This window comes from Quercus robur, chromosome 6 (genome assembly GCF_932294415.1).
Source record: "Quercus robur chromosome 6, dhQueRobu3.1, whole genome shotgun sequence".
Lineage (NCBI taxonomy): Eukaryota > Viridiplantae > Streptophyta > Magnoliopsida > Fagales > Fagaceae > Quercus > Quercus robur.
This window is the reverse complement of record NC_065539.1, coordinates 14,801,332-14,817,264: the sequence shown is the minus strand read 5'-3', so window position 1 is coordinate 14,817,264 and position 15,933 is coordinate 14,801,332. Positions and strand designations below refer to the sequence as shown.

Below are 15,933 nucleotides of genomic sequence, written 5' to 3'. Positions count from 1 at the left end.
CGATTTACAATCGCCAATCCACTCTTTCTGTCTTTGTTGGCATGTCTGTGTGTGGGTGTGGTTGATTTTTGATTTTTGTGGTTGATTTTTGATTTTGTGTCTGTGAGAATGTGTGTATCAGATTAAGAAGAAGATGATGAGAGAGAGAAGATGTGTTGTTTTTGCAGAGAGAGAGAGAGAGAGAGAGAGAGAGAGAGAGAGAGAGAGAGAGAGAGAGAGAGAGAGAGAGAGAGAGAGAGAGAGAGAGGAGCGAAATGTGAAATTAATAAAATATTAGTATGCAAAGCAACAATAACCGTGCATATATGCACGGTTACTGTAACATTGTTATATATATGCACAATTTTACAAGTACTGATGTAAATGTTTTTTTTGGTTAAAATGTGTAAAATTAGCCATTTTTTGTATTTTGCACAATTTTACACTGATGTAGTTGCTCTTAAAAAACAATTAGCTTACGTAGCTGTAGGGACACAAAATCTTCAACGGCCCAGTGACGATGTTGGGCTTGCACGCGGAAGATCCCTCACAATAGTATTTGTAGAGAGTGGGCTTGAAAGGCCAGCGTTGGATCACAGGGGGACGTTTCGAGCCGGACTTTAGGTGAGCCGATATGAGAAAGAGCTTTGGGCTGGATATTCAGGCCCATCAATCTTGTATCTAGGAGGATTTGTCTCCTCGGATCATGTCCGAGGAGCGATGGTGTTGTCCTCGGTTACCCGTCGGTAGGTTTTTAGGTGTTGTCCGGCGTATATTCTCCAGGCATTCTCTTTCATCAAGTCTTTTTTAGAAGCTGGATGGGAGACCCCCCTCTTTATTAGTTTGCCTTTCCTTTTATACTAGCCTACGTTTGTTGTCCCTCGTCCACGTGTAGGGTCGATCTTTCTAGGACAGATATCTGTCCCATCAATCTAATCCCAAAATTACTGTAGATGATCCATAAAGCCTAAGATCCCGGCTCTGTTAGGGGCAGTGTCATGTCAGGGAAGGGTATTAAAGACAACTTCCCCAGGATATTTTCTGATCTTTCTAGCTTACTCATGTTCCATTCCTATCCCTGAGATTTTGGGCCTGCCGAGGACGAAACCGTCCTCGGCTATGCCTTCGGGCTATTTTGTGTTTCCTAGTTTCGAGCTTGGGCCCCGGCCTCCTTCAGTTTAAGACCGGTGGGCTTCCCCTAAGCGCGTGGGCCGGACCCGTAAATTATTGGACCCCACATTAGCCCCTCAAAATCCTGCTGTCCAACATCATGGTAGGACAGGTGGATTTTGATGATGTCAAGCTCTTATTACCGCTCACTTTCTTCGGATCTTGATCAACACTGGCGACTCTTTCCCTCCCCAAGGAACGCAACGGTCTACGAGCCGTTTTTCCGGGATTTGCGCACGTTGCCGTTATGCCGCGTGGTTATCTGCAGCGTGTCTTTAATGCCTTCCCATTTACGAGGCCTCCCAGACGCATCGGTTTACTGATGGTGTGGGAGAACGAAACGGCGCGTTATACTCTGGATTTCCCTGGGGATCTGAATGTGTCACATACCCTCCTCTTCGTTCCCTATATAAAGAGAGAAGACTGAGGGTGACCTTTTCATGTTCGAATCCTTCACGTTCTTCCCAGAATCCACTTCCTCCATCCGGTTATTCCCCATTTAATAATACTTATCTCATAATAATCCACCATGAACAAATCCTTCCTTTCCCAGAGACGCCATGTCCTAACAAAACTCGAGATGGCTCGGTCGGGGCAAGGGTGGCGGAGGCTTAAGATTCGCCTCCCCATTCTTTTAGCCAAAATCCGAAGCAGGGACTCGTCATACCCCATTTCTGGTGTGACTGAGTCGAAAACCTCCCTTGTCATCTCCATCTGCTCTCTCATGAGCATACCTAACAAGGCTCCCCTTCTCCCTCTTTTGCTCCTTTTACTTTCTTTTCATTGCTTCCCTCTTCTTCTCCTCCTTCCCGCTCATGTCCTCCATCTTCTTTTTCCCTTGCATTCTTCAGCAACAAGAGCTTGCTGAAGTGCTTCCATGTGTTCCAATTCTTCTTCCTTGTCCTTCATTATTTTTGTATAAGGATCTTCTCCTGATATGAGCAGTACTGAGGCATAGATTTCAGAAAGACTTTGAAGGCGAATTCAGAAGACACCTGATGGTTTACTTGTGTTACGGATGTTGTTACTGTTTTAGCAGTTCATTTTTTGTATAGGCTCGTTTAAGCCCTTCCTTGTACGTTGTAACAATTTTTCATATTAATAAAAGTTATTGTTATTCTATTTCGTATGTCTTGTTTATATATTTTAACAAATGTGAAAGCGCTGCTCGACATAATAGTATAGCATTTCAATCGATAATAAATAAGGCCAAAGTAATCGTTGATAAAAAGATGCTACAATGACTTTAACAAAATTATTTTTCAACATAGCAATCCGACCAGTGAGGAGTGAGACTTATCTTAAAATTAGCCGTGATGGGTATTAACTGCTTCAATAAGATGTAAGAAGTATCTGTCCGAGGACGTGTTACCCACCGGATGAATGGCCTCTTTAGGTTGACGATCATTAGGTTGTTCTGCCATTTTCATGATACGCGAGACTTAACCCTTTCCAGTATTTAAGCCGAGAAATTTCTTCATTCGGGCAGTTGATTTCCCAAGCAGCCTGAGTCCGAGGACTTTGCAAAACCTGGGTTTTGTTCGAGACTTATGCGTTTTATCTTATGTACTTGACTTTTTCCCTTTAGGCTTGAATCCGAGGACCATGCAAGGCTTAGGTTCTGTCCGGGACCAATGCCTGCATTAGTACTTGGTCTTCCCTTTCAGCTTGAGTCCGAGGACCATGCAAGCCTTAGGTTCTGTCCGAGACCAATGTCTGCATCAGTACTTGGTTTTCCCTTTTAGCTTGAGTCCGAGGATCATGCAAGCCTTAGGTTCTGTCCGAGACCAATGTCTGCATCAGTACTTGGTTTTCCCTTTTAGCTTGAGTCCGAGGACCATGCAAGCCTTAGGTTCTGTCCAAGACCAACGTCTGCATCAGTACTTGGTTTTCCCTTTTAGCTTGAGTCCGAGGACCATGCAAGCCTTAGGTTCTGTCCAAGACCGACGTCTGCATCAGTACTTGGTTTTCCCTTTCACTAAGCATTTCCCGAGGTGCCGAATAGGGTGTCCCTGGGCCTTTATGCAAAACGGGCCTGGGTCGCGAATTCAATGAACCCGCGGATTAAGAGATATTTCTGCAACCTCTGGCCATGCAGTACTTCTCTGACGCCCCAAAGATCGAGGCGCGCCTTTACGAGGCTCCTTCAGTCTTTTGGCTGCAGTTGACGTTGGAAGTTGAGCCAAGGCCACTTTGTCTGTAGCGCTCCTTGGGACGCCGCGTGAGTTGACTGTCACTATCTTGTCTTTTCAAATAAATAGGAGGGAGAGAGGGTTGCTTTATATATACACCCAGCCTTTTAGTTTTCTCCCATATCACGCTTCCCATACCCGGAGCTCTCCTTTCTTGGCATAACATGTCGAAAGCGAGGGTCGGGAAGAAAGAACTTCCTCCGCCGCAGAGGCGCCGTGCCTTCATGAGGCTTATAACAGTAAGGTATGGGCACAGGAAGCACAAGTTCAGGAGGGTACTCCATCTCCACCGAGGGGGAAAGGAATCTTTCCCTCTTTTAGTCAAAATCCGAAGCAGGTTCTGTCCATGCCAGAGTTTTGGTGCGGCAGAAGAAGGGTTTTCCTCCATCAGCGCCTCTGCTTTGCGGTAGGCGTATATTTAGAGAAAGCCCCACCACCTCCAACTCCCTACACCTTTTCTTCAACGGTGTCAGGTTCAAGTTGGGTCTCTTGAGCTGCCTGAGTTACGGGCAAGTAAGGGTGCGGGGGAAGAATAAGGTCTCGGAGCTGTAGCCAACCTTTCCTTCGACATACCTCCTCGGCTTTCTCTAGCTTTCTTGTATTTTTCTTTTTCCTGATTATGTAGTAAGCTTTGACGTAGGCTGATTCCAGCTTTTCGTTTGTACACCGTACTATTTCTTCATCGTAATAAAAATGAAAATTGATTTACATGTTTTAAGCGTTGGTCTAATGGGCAACACCACTTTGCGAACGAATGTGCTCTATGTATGTGTTGTTTTGAAAATATTTGTGATAAAGCTACTTTGAAGCATAATCTAATCAACCCTCGTCTGTCAGTACTATCAGGCATTATATCGATAACTTGTAATAAATCAAACTTAAGAAACTAACCGGGATATCAGTTGGGTATTCTGTGATAAGCGCGTGAATATCGTTCAAGGCTGATGATTTATAAATAGTCCATGCGAGCAATCGACTGGGAGTTAGGGGACTCCGATGGCGCTTTTGCGTACTTGGTTTCCCCATAGGCTTGAGTCCGAGGACCATGCAATGCCTTGGTTCTGTCCAAAACTTGTATGCTTCTTTCTAAGTAGTTGGTTTCCCCAGAGGCTTGGGTCCGAGGACCATGCAAGGCCTTGGTTCTGTCCAAAACTTGTATGCTTCTGTTTAAGTAGTTGGTTTCCCCAGAGGCTTGGGTCCGAGGACCATGCAAGGCCTTGGTTCTGTCCATTACTTGTAAGATTTCTTTTTTGTACTTGGTTTCCCCATAGGCTTGGGTCCGAGGACCATGCAAGGCCTTGGTTCTGTCCATTACTTGTAAGATTTCTTTTTTGTACTTGGTTTCCCCATAGGCTTGGGTCCGAGGACCATGCAATGCCTTGGTTCTGTCCATTACTTGTAAGATTTCTTTTTTGTACTTGGTTTTCCCATAGGCTTGGGTCCGAGGACCATGCAAGGCCTTGGTTCTGTCCATTATTTGTAAGATTTCTTTTTTTTGTACTTGGTTTCCCCATAGGCTTGGGTCCGAGGACCATGCAAGGTCTTGGTTCTGTCCATTACTCGTAAGATTTCTTTTTTGTACTTGGTTTCCCCATAGGCTTGGGTCCGAGGACCATGCAATGCCTTGGTTCTGTCCATTACTTGTAAGATTTCTTTTTTGTACTTGGTTTCCCCATAGGCTTGGGTCCGAGGACCATGCAAGGCCTTGGTTCTGTCCATTACTTGTAAGATTTCTTTTTTGTACTTGGTTTCCCCATAGGCTTGGGTCCGAGGACCATGCAATGCCTTGGTTCTGTCCATTACTTGTAAGATTTCTTTTTTTTGTACTTGGTTTCCCCATAGGCTTGGGTCCGAGGACCATGCAAGGCCTTGGTTCTGTCCATTACTCGTAAGATTTCTTTTTTTTGTACTTGGTTTCCCCATAGGCTTGGGTCCGAGGACCATGCAAGGCCTTGGTTCTGTCCATTACTCGTAAGATTTCTTTTTTGTACTTGGTTTCCCCATAGGCTTGGGTCCGAGGACCATGCAATGCCTTGGTTCTGTCCATTACTTGTAAGATTTCTTTTTTGTACTTGGTTTCCCCATAGGCTTGGGTCCGAGGACCATGCAAGGCCTTGGTTCTGTCCATTACTTGTTGGAGATCAGCCCCTAGACCATGGCGGGGGGGATTTGGCCTGAAGCCGGAAGCCCCTAGAGCTGTCCGCGCTGTTGACACTGCAGAGCGTAGCCCCTAGCAAAAATTCGGGTCGGAGCAACGACGGCATGTCGCCGGAGATGGAGGGAATCCCACAAACCTCAACTGGCTAGAGAGTTGACTCAAACACCTCCTACGCCAACGCGCAAGCCTTTCCCACAGACGGCGCCAATTGTAGGGACACAAAATCTTCAACGGCCCAGCGACGATGTTGGGCTTGCACGCAGAAGATCCCTCACAATAGTATTTGTAGAGAGTGGGCTTGAAAGGCCAGTGTTGGATCACAGGGGGACGTTTCGAGCCGGACTTTAGGTGATCCGATATGAGAAAGAGCTTTGGGCTGGATATTCAGGCCCATCAATCTTGTATCTAGGAGGATTTGTCTCCTCGGATCATGTCCGAGGAGCGATGGTGTTGTCCTCGGTTACCCGTCGGTAGGTTTTTAGGTGTTGTCCGGCGTATATTCTCCAGGCATTCTCTTTCATCAAGTCTTTTTTAGAAGCTGGATGGGAGACCTCCCTCTTTATTAGTTTACCTTTCCTTTTATACTAGCCTACGTTTGTTGTCCCTCGTCCACGTGTAGGGTCGATCTTTCCAGGACAGATATCTGTCCCATCAATCTAATCCCAAAATTACTGTAGATGATCCATAAAGCCTAAGATCCCGGCTCTGTTAGGGGCAGTGTCATGTCAGGGAAGGGTATTAAAGACAACTTCCCCAGGATATTTTCTGATCTTTCTAGCTTACTCATGTTCCATTCCTATCCCTGAGATTTTGGGCTTGCCGAGGACGAAACCGTCCTCGGCTATGCCTTCGGGCTATTTTGTGTTTCCTAGTTTCGAGCTTGGGCCCCGGCCTCCTTCAGTTTAAGACCGGTGGGCTTCCCCTAAGCGCGTGGGCCGGACCCGTAAATTATTGGACCCCACAGTAGCCATTAAAAAAATTGTTATTTTTTATTTTTTTTATAGAAGTTTTCATTTTTATTAATTGTCCCTTTCTTCATAGTTTTTTTTTTTTTTTCTTTATGTGAACAAAAATCATTCATTATATTTTGATAAAATAATTGTTAATTATTTACTTTTTATTTTTTATTCTTTGCCCATATGAAGAGTAACCTAGACCATTTTAATATACTTATTAAAATTTAGAAAGATAATAATATGTCTTTTAGAGATATAACATCTAGATATATCATGTATGAATTTCGTTTAGGATGTGTTTTTTTAATCTTTTCATATGTTCATGCACCTTAACAATTTTCTATATGCCATTGTATAGTTCATATTGTAAACTCATTTTTCTTTTATATATTTGCTTTTAATATGCTCTTTTTTCTTTTCTTTTTTTAATTTTTTTAATTTTATTTTTTATAATCTTTTAATGTGCTGTTATGACTAACATTTTGCTCCCTTTCCTTTGATAGTCTTAGTTTTTCATTATGCAAGTAATGAATGCATGTGGGCTTTTATTTTTCAATTTTTTTCTTCATTGCTTCGAATTAATTATTTGTCTAATATCCAGTTTTAGATTGGGCGAAGTGGTAGTATAACACATTTCTATTTTGTAATGTAGCCTCTAAATATTTAGAATAAGAGATATATATTAGACTTATCCTTATAATTTTTTTTCTTTATTTTTCTAAATTTTAATTAGGAAATAAAGTCGTGCATTTTCTTTTATTAAAGTGTATCTAGAAACAAATATAATTTTCAAATGCTTAATTATGAAATTTATTTGGAATTTTTCCTAATTTTTTCTATAATTAAATTAAGTGATGACCCCAATGCTAGGATCTCATAGGTCACCGGCTTCGAAAAAGTTTCACTTCCAACATGGTGGCCAGGGAACGAACCAGCTCTTTGAGCATGAATCACCCATCATCCAAAGTTATCTCCTCTCCCTTTTCGACTTGTTTGCTTCCTCACTTCATTGTTTAGTCTTGGTTTATGTCAGTGTTAAATTATCTTGCTTTGCCAGACAAATAAATTAAGTTCGCAAAGTTCTTATAGTTTTATGGAACATGTTAGTCTTGTCATTGCATAGTTAGTGTTTGTGGAAGCTGGATTGATTCAAAGAATCGAAAAATATATGAATGTTGTTAATTGTTATCGTGACTATTTACAAGGCGTATGATGTTCCTGATTCTGGTATGTTGTTATTAACCTTGCTAGAATCACTTGCTCAAACTTGTTGAATGCGTTTATCTGAATCTTGCAATAACTGGATCTGTCTATTTGTTTCTCTATGCATGGGAACGCCTCAATAACAGTCAAAAGAAAACTCAGCACAAGAGTTTCAAACCTCATCTTGACGTGTAGCAGCACAAAATTTAGAACATTCTTTCAGAAAAGCATCAACAATGAATGAGTTGGCAGCACATAAGCTCAAGCTGTAGTGGCAAGTTCAATTATGAACCAAAATTGTTTAAACTTAAACCCAGTCAGAGATGGGATTAGGAATTTGCTGAAAGAATAGGTTCCTGGGGATTGGGCCCGTGTCTATTTGGAGGGTGACAGCATTACAAGTACTGTGACAGAATCGAAGAAAGAAAAATATAGGAGCACTTTTTACCTACAATGTCTCATTCAATTGTCATGCAAAGGCATAAATTTACGCCATCAAAGATTCCCCAAATCGAATAAAGGGATCATATCAAGTTATCAACATCCTAATAAGCAATAAATAATAGCAAATGGTTTGAATATCCCTGATTCCCACATACTAATCACATGGTTGTCGAATGATCAATCATCAAATCATAACGCAATCTGGGTCCACTGATTTGACGGTTTTTTTGTCTCTTTATTAATTTTTTTTCAAATTTTGAACGGTAGATTTTTTTTTTTTTATATGATATAATTTTTATTCTAATTTAATTTAAATGTATATACGTATGAATCTCATTTTTAGAGACTTAAATCCTGACCTTTTTTCCTATGCCCTCACAAATACTTATACTCGGGCAGTAGATTTTTTTTTTTGAAAGAAAGTTTCAACTAAACTAAGCCCAGATTGGAAAACTGAGCCACAGAATGTATTATTGGTACATTGAAAAACTAATTTGAAAAACTATACGGAACAAATCTTCAAAGATTGGCCTTAAGCCACCTCAAATGGAAGAATGAGCTATATTAATATAAAAAGAAGAAAAATATTCTGGTCTGTGTGGCTTCAAAAATAAGAAAAAGAGCTTTTACACTGATATGGGCCTGGACTGTCATTCAAAGATTCCAACGTTAAGGATTCCTTTGCGTCAAGTTCCTTTTCAAACGCAAGCAACAAATTAGAGGGAAATCTTTTTTCAGATAGTGGGGAGTGAGAGAGAAAGGCAAAGGTTCTAACTTCTAACTTCCAACCAATTGAGGGAAAACTTAATTTACTGTTTCCCCATTAAATTAATGTGTATGATTAAAGTTAGAGAAGCAAATGGTGTAGGAAAGAATAGCACAATGAGCCAAAGTGTCAAAACTTCAACTAGTGTTTTTGTCTCTGCTGTGGGGAGATTAAAGAGCCCAAAGGCCCCCACCCACCCATATCAGGGTTCAAGAAAAACCCCCTTGGAATACAGGAGATATATGCAACATATACCTCATTGAAAAATATCCACAAGAATATCTTCTAAAATCATGTTGTTGAAAACTACAAAAAAGCTCCTATTGATTGATTTTCATGTGTATCCTTTAAAATCTAGACAAAATGTCTCACATGTTTCTGCAGAAGCATATAGGTGGACTGGGAGGACTTCCCTCACAACTTGGAGTCACAAAATGAAGGCACATGCTATACCAGTTCAACACACTATTCAGTGAAAGGCAGCTCTCTCAGCGTTCTTTTCTTTCTTTTCCATTTAGCAGTGACCGAGCGAGAGGTAACAATGGGACCTGTCCTCAACCCTTCCCGCAACAGGATAAAAAGCAAGTACACCATGCAACTAGACGCCTAGTCATCTACAAAAATAGTAAATTCCAGCACACATAGTGATTGCCAAGAGCTGTATACCATCCATCTTTCGCTCTCTTTTAGCAGATTTGCTTACCAGAGAATCAGAGATGAACAATTTAACAAGACCAACATTTACAAGTAAAAGAAAAAGGAAAATTTTTAGTTTATATTGTATTTGCAAAGTAAGATTCACATTGTAGTCATTTGTTTAGTTTATAATGTAAGACTTACATTACCAGTACAATGTAAACCTATAGTTACCTAAAGAAAAAAGAGTAATGGCTGAAATTAAAGAGTTGTTCTATCACAGGTCTGAAACACAGCAGTGCAGAATAAGACCAAATGGAAATAAAAAGGTTGATATCATTGTACATGGAATAAAATTTGAAGGCCAAAGGCACTTCCAGTCTCTACACATGCGGGGTCAGAAGCAAAACTCCCACTAATTGCAAGGAAAATTGGAGGTCTCTAAGACCCTGAAGGGAAATACAAGGAAGCCATGGAGCAAAGCAACAACATAAGAATTACAATTGCAATTGCAAGCTCCAAAAATTTGCCACGATTTCTCCTCCCCTAACAAGTATCTTTATCCAACAACTGCATTTACTTTCTTACAATAGTGTACCCCCAATACAGATATTACATAGTTTTATAATTTTCTTGACGGGGTTTATTTGAAAACCATCGAGAGCACTGCCTACAAGGAGAACCCTGTACAGTGGTTGTTGCTGTCTACATACTTCTTCATTTATGTTGAATCAATTGTTGGAATTGAAATACTTCAATATGTACAGGAGAGCAAACATGTACCTCAAAACCCCACCGCATTTTTTGGGGTTCATCGGAGATCCATAGACTTAGATGTGGCAGGACCTTTACCTCCCTTGCCCCAAAGCTTCAAAGGGTGGTGGGTGATACAGAGTAACATTTTCCACTCATTGGATTGTTCTTGTAAGCTTGCACTTGGAGATGAAGATAGTATCCGAATAATTTAGACTGCACAGCTTCAAAAGCTCTGCAGACCGCTGCTTCAAGACAGGATTGCAACCACTTTGAATCACGAGGAGGAGCTTTGCCGCAAGACCCGCATCAACAGCAACTGAGGAACATTCTTCAGGGGCAAGTTTGCATACAGACCACAAGATTGACAAAGCATATTGGGTACAGCACTCTGAAACCCTCATTAATAGCCTCACCATATTTGGAATGGTATTCGAACACTCCTTCAAAGCTAATCTTCCCTCCTGTACAGTGGACAATGCATCCAAGATGAACAGGGCTGATTCCAAGCAATCAGGATCCAAAGCAGGCAACAATTCAACCAATTGAGGAACAGCCCCTAAGCTCACAATCAAGGCCCTCACTTCTTTATGGAGGCATATCGTCCTGAGGACCTTGAGTCCGGGCAAGACTCCATTCGAATGTCTCTTATCCTTCACCAGCCTCATCAAACCAACCAAGAGGCTATGACTTGAAACAACCTCTGACCTGAAATCCTTCTCTTCCATTAGCATTTCGATCAATCGGGTACAATTGATTTTCGTCTCAATGCACCCTTCGTTCAGAATATCCACCATTAACGAAATCTTCGCAGGTTGCATCAAGTTCGTTTTCGACTCTGAATCCAGGGTCAAATTCACAAGAATCCCAATGACTTCTGAACCAACAGCATGGGATGTAAATGGACCCAGTAATGATGAAATTACAGCAACCCCACCTTCATCAATCACTGTCTTCCTAGCAGTGGAATGAGCTGCCACAACTCGTTGAAGTTCCTTGAGGGCTTGAACTCTTGCTTGACCCTTCACCTTCTTTAGTGTCTCCAGAAGCTCCGACGCCCGTCCCTGTACATCTTCTGATTTCTTCTTCATGAGCAAATACTTCTGAGAAAACCAAGTGTAGATTAGATGGTAAAGAGTCCTATTGGGTGTAATGGATTCATCCCAAAGCTCTTGCATTGTGGTGGGGCAGGTGAAGTGCCCCAAACTGAACCATTTGAGAATGTTGGACCTCTCATAGGTTTGGCCCGTGCAAAGAGTCACAGGGTCTTGCATTGGTTCAAGGGAGATTGGGCAAATGAACACAGATGGAACCTCAGATAAGTCCAGCTCTTCAATCATCTTCTTCAGATCCAATTTCTCTACACCAGCTCCAACAACCCCACCACCAACCCCACCCAAAACCCCATCTTTGACAGCAGTGTCTAGATCTAGAACATGCCCATCTCCACCACCTTCATACCCAACAACCCCATCCCTCCTAGAGGGCTGAAACATAGGCATTTTCAGAATCCCCTTTTGAAACAGGAAAAAAAAATTAAAAACCAAACTAAATATACAAAACTCCCACCCAAAATCTCTGAACTAACAAGACCACTCTTCAAGGCACATTACACCTAGCTTGCACATGAGATGTGAAGAAAAGGGAATAAATGAGAGAGAATAACCCTCAAAATTCCCTCTCATTGACAATCACAAGCAACAATACTCTCTTTATTGTGTACACACATACTCATATACAGTTCCTTTTCACTTTCCCTTATCTGATCTCTTTCTATGGTCAAAAGAATCATTACCATCATAACACACACTCACACACACACACAACACATCATAAACATACAATCAAACTTCTTTCACTTCTTGTTCAAGCTTCAAAAGGGTTCAATCAACAACCCTTTTACCAAATAAAGATGCGAAAGCCAACAAAAAGAAATTTAGACCACTCCCCAAAGACCAACAACAGTGCACTCTTACACAAAAACAAAAAAAGACCACTGTATTTAAATCTAACAAGTAGTGTAGAAATTTAGAGGAAAAAATAAGTGAGACCCAGATCATAGAAACATGAAAATTGAGGAGCTATGAGAAGAAAAATGAGAGAGGCCGTACCGCCAAAGTGAATGAGAGAGAGAGAGATATAGAGAAAGGAAGAGAGAAAAGCCATTCCCTGGCAAAAAGGCTCCACCTCTACACTACACACTCTCACTCTTTGATGAGCCTTTGCTCACTCTCTCTACTTCTACTACTACAACAAGCTCTTCTCTTTTGGCCTGTTTTGCTCAAAAAAACAATAACCCTTCACTAAAAAAATATATTATTATTACTATATTTAAAAAAAAAAATTACTACTACTATTATTGTGTGTGCTAGATAGGAATCTTTTTACAGTCACAGTTAAAAATATATAGTAACTTTGAATAATGTGGGGATGACCGGGAACAACGGGTTGTAGCCGGTTAATAGACCCCTCGACCCGCGCACCACACGTGCAGTCATGTCATCTGTCGCCGTAATCTCCCGCTTCTCTGTTTATTAGTACTTACTTTATTATCGACTTACTCTGTTACTCACACTTCAAATGACACTTACATCCCTGCTTATGCCGAAGTCATCATTGAGTAAAGTTTTTTTAAGCCAAAAAAGAAAAAGAGAGAGTAAAGTTTTTAAAGGTTTTACGTTAATAGATTATTTTAAAAACTTTGTTATGAATAAACGAAAAAGTAACTAATATTTTTATAATTTTTTTAATATCTTATAAAAATATTTTTAAAATGAATTATTAATATATGTTTTAAAGACACATATTAATTGAACTAAATTAAAAAAATAATATCTAATATAAAATTTATTTTAAAAGATTTACAACCTAACAGGGCCCATAATAAATAAATATCTTAATGAATACTATATTTTATAATTTATAATATTTATAACATTACTTATATTTTAAACTTCTGAAAATGACTTGTCAAGACCAAAGTCATTCTACCAATATTATCCAAGATTATTTCTTTATGAAAAATTGAAGGTAGCTTGATGTTTTTTGCATAAGAATTTACTTGTTTTTTCAATTGAATTTAATTATGAAAAAAGATGATATGAGTTGAAAAAAAAAATTCTAATAAATGGTATATTCCTTACCCATGACTAACTAATAAAACTACCACTATCATATTCTTCGCTTTCCATCACAAAATTAATCAACAAACTTTTTGCCGTATACATTAAGTCAACAAATATCTGACTAAAAAAAAAGTCATCAAATTAATGTAGTTAGTGATTCAAAACTTTATTTTTCATATCTTCCTTTTAAATATTAATATTGGAGTATAAAATATTATGATATTTTTGTAATCAAATTTTAATTCAACTTTGATGCCGAAGTTTTTGTTAACAAAATAATGCTGCGACCATAATGAATAGTGATTGATAATGAATAGTGAACACAATTGACACTTATGAATACACCATCTTTTTTTTCACAACTTACATATTAAAGTTTTAAATTTTTTGGAAGTGTTGATTTTATTTATTTATTTATTTTTATGTAAGTGTTGATAATGGTGTAAGTAAAATAGAAAAGGACAAACTGGTCTTTAACTAAAAAGGGACGTATCCGCACGAAGCCAAAAAGGTGGTCCAGTTGCAGTAAAGACCAGCCAAAGCCCCCACGGGGACGAGGAGACCGGTTACCATCCAGTATTAGATAATTTAGGGGGGTAAACTGGACCTTCCGCTGTACTATATACCAAGGCACATCTCGATTTAGCAAATCGAATATTTCAGAAACCCCTTCCTTTTTAAAAATAAACTAAAAAACCTCACGTCCAAAAAATAAATAAAAGCACCAAAATTCAAAAAAAGAAATAATAAATCTGAAGTGGGCCCCCACCATCCAGATCTTTATTTTTGTTAATTATATTAGTTTTAGGAAAAGCAACCAGCTAAGCGTTTGACCATGACAGTTTTTTTTTTGCTTTGACTGTACGCCTCGGTTGGCTTATCCGGTCTTTGCTTTGACTGCTTTGCTTATTGCCAAGTCCGAGACTGTGTGAGAGAGAGAAACTCTCTGCTCTTCTGCTCTTGCTCTTGCCCACTTCTCTGTTTTGCCTCCAAGCCAATCACCCACTGCCACGTCACTCTGAGAAACGTGTCTCTCAGGCTACATCTCTGATTTCACTTCGTTTTTTAGCATTAATATATTCTTTGGTTCTAGTATTAATTAAAATAAAGCTAATCCAGCAGCTATTTGGCAGTAGGAGACTAGGAGTTGGGACCAAATATTTTAATTTTTTTTTAAGGAGTAATTTTTATGATCATTGATTGTGGTTGCTAGGGTAAATTTCTTTTATTTTATAACGTTAGGTGGCCAGGATGGTTGGTTTTAATCGGGCTATGTATGAAGCCATCTAGGTAGAGACATGTATTATTATCACTTTTAATACCATTTCATTTTGGGTGGATTTGGGGCATTTATTTTACTTGCAATGCTTTTTTTTTTTTTTTTTTAAAAAAAAATTTAAATTAAGACTTGACCCATCTAATGCTGGTCCTCAAGTGAAGTCTAATTAAAATTTGAAGTTCTGTATCTTAAAGTATACAAGCTTATGAAGATACAAATCTAGTTTTAGGGTTGGAATCACATGAGCATATGCTAAATAATACTATCATATATAGGCTGTCACATGACCCAACAAAGGAGTTATTGTGATGAATAAGCATTACAAGGATTCGTAGTTTTATAACTCATGTTTTGGATACTGGAAATCATGACTTTATAAAGATTAAAACACACCAACTATTCGGTATAAGATGTAAGTAAAGAGTTTTATTATTTCAACAAGATCAACCCCTACATTATTTATCACTATCATTTCACTATAATACTCTATCTACCAACTTATATTTTTAGTGGGCTTGGCCATTTCGGCTCCACAAGTCTCCCAATCAGAAACACAATGGTTGTTTGCAATTAAATTAAGCTTTCAATCCCGTGCGGTATATGGCGGAAGAAGAGGGATTTCATAATGACTCCTGAAAGTTGATGAAAGCCGTGTCTCGATGAATTCTCATTAAACAACGTATCTAACTTTTGCAAAGTACTAATTCCTTGATTTTTTTTAAGAACAAGACTTAGTTACAGTACATAGATGTTGTTCTTTAAGTTCCCTTTTCAAAATTTTGTCATGTGGATTTTTCCTCATGAGATGAAAATGTATTTTTTAATTAAGTAACCACATGACTGAATTTTAAAACGAAAATCTAAGGAACAGCACATAAGGTACTGCATCTAAATTTTGTCATTTTTTAACAGGATAACGTTATTTGAACAAAGTTTGGTTACAAATTTAGTTGTAATTTAAGACAACAACTCTCACTAATAAAATTAACATGATTATATATTTTGAAAATCTAACAATTATATTGCATGTTCTTTATATTTTTAATACATATGTCAAATTTTGTGTCAATTAAATATTATTTAGTATTTGATTTATAAACTTATTTTGTGTATAATTTTATACATAAAACTTGAAATTTAAATATTTAATTAATGACATAGTTATTAATATTTGATATTCTAAAAATTTTGCAGGCATTGAAGATATAAGAAAAAAAAAATAATGATAAATTTGTCAAAATTCACATCTAATTAAAAAATATTAAATAAAGT

General features: G+C 38.9%; 1 protein-coding gene across 1 annotated transcript; it reads right to left on the bottom strand.

Moving 5' to 3' along the window:
- Positions 1-9,822: 9,822 nt before the first annotated feature.
- On the bottom strand, positions 9,823-12,525 carry LOC126732928 (U-box domain-containing protein 30-like). The gene has a single exon (XM_050436004.1). The coding sequence runs from the start codon at positions 11,757-11,759 to the stop codon at positions 10,413-10,415; it is 1,347 nt and encodes a 448-aa protein (XP_050291961.1). The 5' UTR covers positions 11,760-12,525; the 3' UTR covers positions 9,823-10,412.
- Between the last annotated feature and the right edge of the window lie 3,408 nt (positions 12,526-15,933).

Bases quoted from the DNA above. Each gene is read 5' to 3' on its own strand.
- LOC126732928 (XM_050436004.1), bottom strand. From the start codon at position 11,759: ATGCCTATGTTTCAGCCCTCTAGGAGGGATGGGGTTGTTGGGTATGAA.